At 52.0% G+C, this 6,805-nt stretch overlaps 1 protein-coding gene across 1 annotated transcript; it reads left to right on the forward strand.

The window, feature by feature from the left end:
- The first annotated feature begins 1,199 nt into the window (after positions 1-1,199).
- ADO (2-aminoethanethiol dioxygenase) lies at positions 1,200-6,058 on the forward strand. Its single transcript, XM_043986099.1, has one exon. It carries the CDS (start codon positions 1,369-1,371, stop codon positions 2,182-2,184), a length of 816 nt encoding a protein of 271 aa, XP_043842034.1. The 5' UTR covers positions 1,200-1,368; the 3' UTR covers positions 2,185-6,058.
- The last annotated feature ends 747 nt before the right edge of the window (positions 6,059-6,805 follow it).

Consider the following 6,805-nt stretch of genomic DNA (forward strand, 5'->3'; position numbering starts at 1 on the left):
TACTGACCCGATCAATGACAAGGGGCTTGGGAGTCGGGCATCCTGGGGTCCTCGGCCAAGCTGGGGCGGGGCACTGCCCTGTCAAGGGAAGGGCTCTCCTCGGAGCCCTCCACGGTGGCCACCCACCCCAACGCTTGCTCTTCCTCCTGCCCTGGGCTTCACAACCCCCAGCGCCTTCCCAACGTTCTCCTGGCATACATGAGGTGCTTAATGCCTGCTGGCTGACTACACTCTGAAGTCCTCCCCCAAATGGCTGTCTTACGTTTGCTCGGGATGGGTGGAGGGACCCTCCACTGATCCCGCACCTTCCTCTCCCCACCTGAGTTGTCCGGGGGCAAACTGGCAACTCCCCGAGGGCAGGGGCTGTTTGCTCTTTGCATCCTCCGCGCTTGGAGCTCTGCCAGGCACACAGGCGGCGCTTAATAAAGTGCGCAGACCCACAAACTCGAAAGTAAGGTCCCTGAGGGCAGGGGGCGATCTTCCGAGGTCACCGCGCCTGGCATACAGTCGGTGCTTAATAAATCCTCCGAGAGCAGTATAACTGACCTCCCGTGGCGGGCCTTCTCTGGGGGAGGGGCTAAAGAATGGGGAACTCGACATTTTTAAAGAGGATGGTTAAAACTAAAGGATAATTAGAACCTTGTGGCCTTATTACTGGTAGCGGGAAGGGCCGCGGTGGAAAGGTGTGACCTGGGTGACCAGGGGCGGGTCCGCGGGCCTCTCTGCCCTGCCCCGCCCCCAGGCCAGGGCGCTTCCCGCACGTTCTCAGAGCTCGGGCGACCCTGGGGCAGCCAGCAAAGTCCTTCCCAGGCCGCCAGCGTCCGGAGGTCACTCACCCTCCGTCCTTTTCCTTTTCCCGGCCACCCCCGCGCCATCTCATTCAGCCGCTCGCCGGAAGTGCGTGTTCGCCGGCGCCGCGCGGGGCGAGCCGGGAGTTGTAGTCTCCCTCCCCCTCCTCGGAGAGGAGCGAGGCAGCCGGAGGACCGAGCGCTCTGGAGCCTCTCCACCAAGCCCCCACTCGGGGAGGGACGGGAGCGGGGGACTACATGTCCCAGCAGGCGCCACAGAGCCGCGGGGCAGGCCCCCAAGCGTCCGGGATCGGCCCGAATCCGCTGGCCCGGGGCGGCATGAATGGAGTAGCGGGCGCCAGGTGAAAGGCTCGGCCCTCGAGGCCCGCTCGCCCCCCACCCCCGCCCCGCTTCTTCGCCCGGTGCCCGCTCGCCCCTCCCTCACGGCTCGGGGGCCCGCGCGCGCGTGCGCCCGCGCGTGCGCGACGTCGTGAGCGTGGGAGCCGTTGAGGCCGTTGCGGCGCGGAGGCGGCGGCGGCGGAGGCGGCGGCTCGGGCGGCCGGCGGGCCCGGGCGGCGGCATGCCGCGGGACAACATGGCCACGCTGATCCAGCGCATCGCCCGCCAGGCGCGGCTGACCTTCCGCCGCGGCGGGGGCGGGGCGCCCGAGGCGGCCTTCCCCGAGAACCTGCAGCAGCTGCAGCAGCTGCTGAGCCAGCTCCGCGCCGAGGACCTGAACATCAACCCGCGGCGGGCCACGCTGCCCTCGCCGCCGCCGGCGCGGCCGCCGCACCTGCCGCCCGTCACCTACATGCACATCTGCGAGACGGCCGAGTTCAGCCTGGGCGTGTTCCTGCTCAAGAGCGGCACGTCCATCCCGCTGCACGACCACCCGGGCATGCACGGCGTGCTCAAGGTGCTGTACGGCAAGCTGCGCATCAGCTGCCTGGACCCGCTGCCGGGGCCGGGGGCGCCGGGGGAGCAGCCCCCCCAGCAGCAGCAGCCCCCCGCCGCCCCGCCCCGCTTCGACCCCCCGCTGCGGCCCGCCCAGCGCGCCGCCCTGCGCCGGGCCCTGCTGCGCTCCCGCGCCGAGTACACCGAGGCCAGCGCGCCCTGCCTGCTCAGCCCGCACCGCGACAACCTGCACCAGATCGACGCCGTGGACGGGCCCGCCGCCTTCCTGGACATCCTCGCCCCGCCCTACGACCCCGACGACGGCCGCGACTGCCACTACTACCGGCTGCTGGAGCCCGCCGCGCCCCCCGCCGCCGGCCCCGCCCCCGGCCCGGCCGCGCCGCTGCCGCTGCCCCGGGAGGTCTGGCTGCTCGAGACGCCGCAGGCGGCCGATTTCTGGTGCGAGGGCGAGCCTTACCCGGGCCCCAAGGTCACGGCGTGAGCGGCGCGCCCCTCGGACCCCGGGCCGGGCGGCCCAGAGGGGCGGGGAGGAGCCCCGGCGCTTCCATCCTAAAGCCATAAAGAATACTCTTCCTCCCTCCCCCCCCTCGGGTCCTGGGATAGAAACTTACCGAGGGGCGTGTTCACGCGCCCCTCAGTGCGCCCCGCGACCGTCTGTGTGGGAGACCCTCTGGTTTGAACGCTCCCGGTTCAGGTCGCTGGTGAAGGGAAAGTTCGAACCGGGGTGCAGGGGAGTGGCGAGAGCAGACTCCTTTAAGAGACGGGGATGAAACCAACATAACTAACTATGCATGCCTCTGGACAGGATGTTTCCTTTGGGGGACTTGGAGAGCCAGCGGCCAGCCCCTCTTCCTTGGCCCGGCCCGGCCCCCGGAACAGCGCGCCCCGGCCCAGGCTGGCAGGGGGCTAAGGAAAGGGGCTGGCCGTGCCGGGGACCCTCCGAAGACTTAGGCCTACGACTCCCACGTACTTGGGAAAAGTCCCCTCAATCGTGACCCTCCTCCTCCTTTTCTAAAAGTTCTTTTGGGTAATTCTGCATTTCCAAATCCATCGGAGGACATGGAAGAGCTGCATTTTTTATGCTTCCAGGCAGTTGAATGTAAAACCCTCCCAGCCTGCAGTTAAATTCCATATCCCCCACTTCCAACAATTTCCTGCCAAAGCTGAAAACATTAATATGGTGACAAATGTTTCACTTTCCCTCCAAGACTTCTAATCAAGTGATCTAATGTGCCAGTGAACCGGGCTTCCAGCTGTGTTGCTGATGTGTTCAGTTGTGTCCTCGTTGGCAGCCTGGCCCAGGAGCTCTCCAAGGAAGCTGTGGCTAGGAGAAGGCCTAGCTCCAGCTTCACCCCCACTCCCACCCACCCCAGTTGTCCCACGTTTGTCAGGGTGCAGATGACACAGGCTGAGAATAGAGGAGAGGACAGTGTGTCATTAAAGGCACTGAGGTGTTGGACCAAACCCTCCCAGCCCCCTGTTAACTAACAGTCAATATCTGGGATCAGGGGGTTTGTGGTTGGTTTATTGTGGTTTTGTTTTTTTTTTAACTAGGCTACTGAGCAACTTCACTTTTGTATACAGATGTATGAGACAATTCGCTTCAGACTTATGGAGCCTGATTGTTTCCCTCTTTATACTATTCCTAGGATTTACTTTTTCATAGAACTTTTAATAAAAGCGAGTTGTAGAAATAAACTCCTTAAACTTTGCCCAGCTGTCGTGGACGAAGTCATGATTGACTTGCCCATGTGGGGATGTGTGAGTTCCAACCTTTCTAATAAGGGAAAATATTTTGCAGTTGGTGAAAGATGTTCATCCTGCAGGGAAACTGTGCCTATACCTCCTTATGCATACTGGGTAACAGAGGCCCCTGTGTAGGGGCTCTCTTGATTCCTTGCTTTTACAGAAAAATAAATGAATCAATTCCACAAGGGATCCTTTTTTTATTATTTAAATACCTGCTGAATTTATGACATACCACTGTTGTGGTACTCATAGACACATCCCCACGTCTCTTTTTCCATGTGTACTAACTAAATGTTTGTGGGGGTGGGGGAGGTAGGGTTCTGTTCAGATCTTTTTTATTATAGTCTGATATCCCAATGTGTGGTTTATACACCTTTAGACAATTCGGGGCAGCTCTTTACCTAGCTCAGAAAGCTCAAATATTAAATACAATAAATGCTATATATGCAACTCAGTTTACTTACAAAAGCATTAACATAAAACGTGTTCCTTTGGTATTTTTTTTAGCACAGTGATGAATGTATTATGGTATGGTTGTGGCATACCTACTTTTGGAAATACATTGTCGAATAGAAGCAATTAACTTAGATAAAGTGTTACTTGTAATTTATGTAGAATTTGACAGTAATACAGCTGATTCTATCTAACTGACTTTTGCTAACTCATTCTGCAGTGGGACAGTAATGACGGCGAGTTCTACCTTATTCTTCAGAATTCCATTCAGAAAATGAATAAGGTTCTCAGACAAGCAACAGCTTTTGGAAAGGCTTAAGGTGCTTTTCAAAAGTTTCCCAGAAAAGGAACAATCTCCCTTGTTTTTTGGTTTTCAATGGATTGTTGTTCTACAAAATGGACACGGCTTGCCTTGGTTTCCCTGGGCAGTGCGTTACAGGACAACAAAATGCACCCTTTCCAGAGTTTACCATTCTGGAAGAGAATCCCCCTCATGGAAGACTTAGGGACCAGGGAGCAAAGAGGGCCAGAGGATTCAGCTGGCACCTCGATGCACTTAACAGACTCCAGATGCTGCTATTTTGTGCTCCCTCCTCCCCTCCCCCACGTGGACTGTTCAACAACCAGATGGAGAGATGGCTTCTTGTGGTATTGTGTACACCTACCCCTAAGAATAGAGGGTGTTTTCTTGTTTATTACAATAGAAGAGACTGATGAGCACACTGAAATGAATGAACATTTTTCTGTTTAATACAAAAATGCAATAAATTCCTCTTACGGGTGAGAAGTGTTCAATATAAATGTGTCTAAAACTTTTTCCCTTGAGTAGTACTCGAGTGGAAAATCGTATGTACCCTTACTATTTGGCAAGAACTGTTTTTAATAAGCATGTTTTGCATGGATTAAAATGTGCTTGAGTTGCTATTTATTAATGAAAGTGCCAGTATATTCAAGTAGCGTGCATGTTCTCAATAGCGTGGATTCCTTGATTCCATTAACAGCTGTAACTTCCTTGAGTCCACCTGTTTTATCCTTTTTACACTCCTTTTCCTTAACACTGCCTCAGCCACGTCAGCTTTGGAACAATCTAGTCCTTGCTGATCCATTCCCAATGATTCTGTGACTTGTACTAGTTCTGCTGCTCAGAGAAGGAGCAACATATGTTTAATTTAGAACACTTTAGCCTCAGATGTTCCACTGTGATCAAATGGCAGAAGGGTGATGCTACCCCACCTTAATGATCTATGAAGGAGAACTTGGAGATTCCAACTATTTCAAGGAGCAGGTGACTGAGAATAGGGATTGATTGCTTAGAATGCAGTGAAGCATCTATTGTCAAATGCAAAAACTATTTGCTAAGCCCAGTGTAGATTCTGCTGCTTCTTATGGGACTGTTTGGAGTTTCTGGATTTAAAGTGTTACAATAAATATTCACTGTATCTTTTGGAAAATAGAGATGTAAAATGTTTGAATTGTACATTAATTGCTTATTAAAGAAGGCTGCCTAGACAAAGGGTTCTTAACCTTTTTTGTGTCTTGGACTCCTCAGAATAATGTTTTTGAATGTATAGGTATATAATTATTACAAAGGAAAGCAATTATATTGAATTAGTTAACAAAAACAATTTTTTTTAAGTTCATGGACACCAGGTTAAGAACCTATAAGTATATACCATAAACGATTACTTTATGTGGGAAACCATTTACCCTGCTGTAAATTTCTCCTGAGAAAGTAATAACTTCAACAAACAAATGTAATAGATCCTTCTAGCTCTATGTAGCTTTAAGACATCAGATGGAAACCAGCTGAAACTGCAATTTAAAAGCACAATATTTGCCTCAACAGACGAAACTCTTTTTCTACTTAATAAGAAATCTGTGTATCATTGAAGAAAGACACTGGGTAACTTGTTTCTTTCCTCTTGTATTTCATTTTGTGCTGAACTTGTTCGGAGGCCAGTCGGGCTCCTAGCATCTCCAGCAACATGGTGTGCTTAATATTGACCATCTTCCCACTCCCTCCCTCCCCTTCCCCTCCAACTCCCACAGCTGGCAGGTCAGTGTTAACATTTACATGCCAGTTTACTTTCTCCCCCCTTCCCCAGCTGTTGGGATGCTGAAATAAAGGAGCATCCTGGCTTCAACTCTTCAAAGCTTGTAAGTTTCTTTAATGGGTGGGTTCTTCATGTGCACTGAACCGTCTAGTCAGCATTATGAACCTCCAAGGGGTTACTGTCTGCAAGCTACTTTTTAATAAGTACATCCCAGTAGCAACAGGAACACATCAGCAATCTTATTTAATAAAATATTGACAGGTTAGCAAAAAAAAAAATCCATAAATGTAGTACCATGGTTGTGTGTGTGTGTGTGTGTGTGTGTGTGTGTGTGTGTGTAGGGGGTTCTTGGACTATATTCTCAAAAAGTTCTATGGGAGAAATGATGCAGTTGATATTGTTACATTCCAAATTAATTCAAACTTAGATGTTAGCCTAATGTGGGTGTATTAGTCACTTTTATTTTGTGATTTTTTTTACCTATTTACCCATTTTTAAAGCTTTATTTTGATTAGAGTTGCCTTCGAAGATTGAAATTGTGTGCCCTAATTGCGTGGTAAAACTGTACAAGACTCATTTTGTAGGCCTAATTTAGTTGTTACAGAAAAGGCATGCTTTGGGGGTGGAGGGGGAAGGGGGAATAAGAGTGAAAGGAACAATAAAGGACAAGATCAAACCACCAAGAAGGCTGGAGGAACGTGAGACCATAGGCAGAGTGCAAAGGCAGCAGGCTTTGGTTCATTATCTTCTCGGAAAGTATCCAATAGGCAGGCAACCCTAGAAAGCGCCGAGGCAGTGATGCCGGCTGGTCTTCAGGAAGGCTTCCCGAGAAGGAAGGGCAAACGG

Source organism: Dromiciops gliroides, chromosome 2, assembly GCF_019393635.1.
Source record: "Dromiciops gliroides isolate mDroGli1 chromosome 2, mDroGli1.pri, whole genome shotgun sequence".
NCBI classification, from domain to species: Eukaryota; Metazoa; Chordata; class Mammalia; order Microbiotheria; family Microbiotheriidae; genus Dromiciops; species Dromiciops gliroides.

What these genes read in the sequence shown, in the direction of transcription:
- ADO (XM_043986099.1), top strand. Translation starts at nt 1,369, where the DNA reads ATGCCGCGGGACAACATGGCCACGCTGATCCAGCGCATCGCCCGCCAG.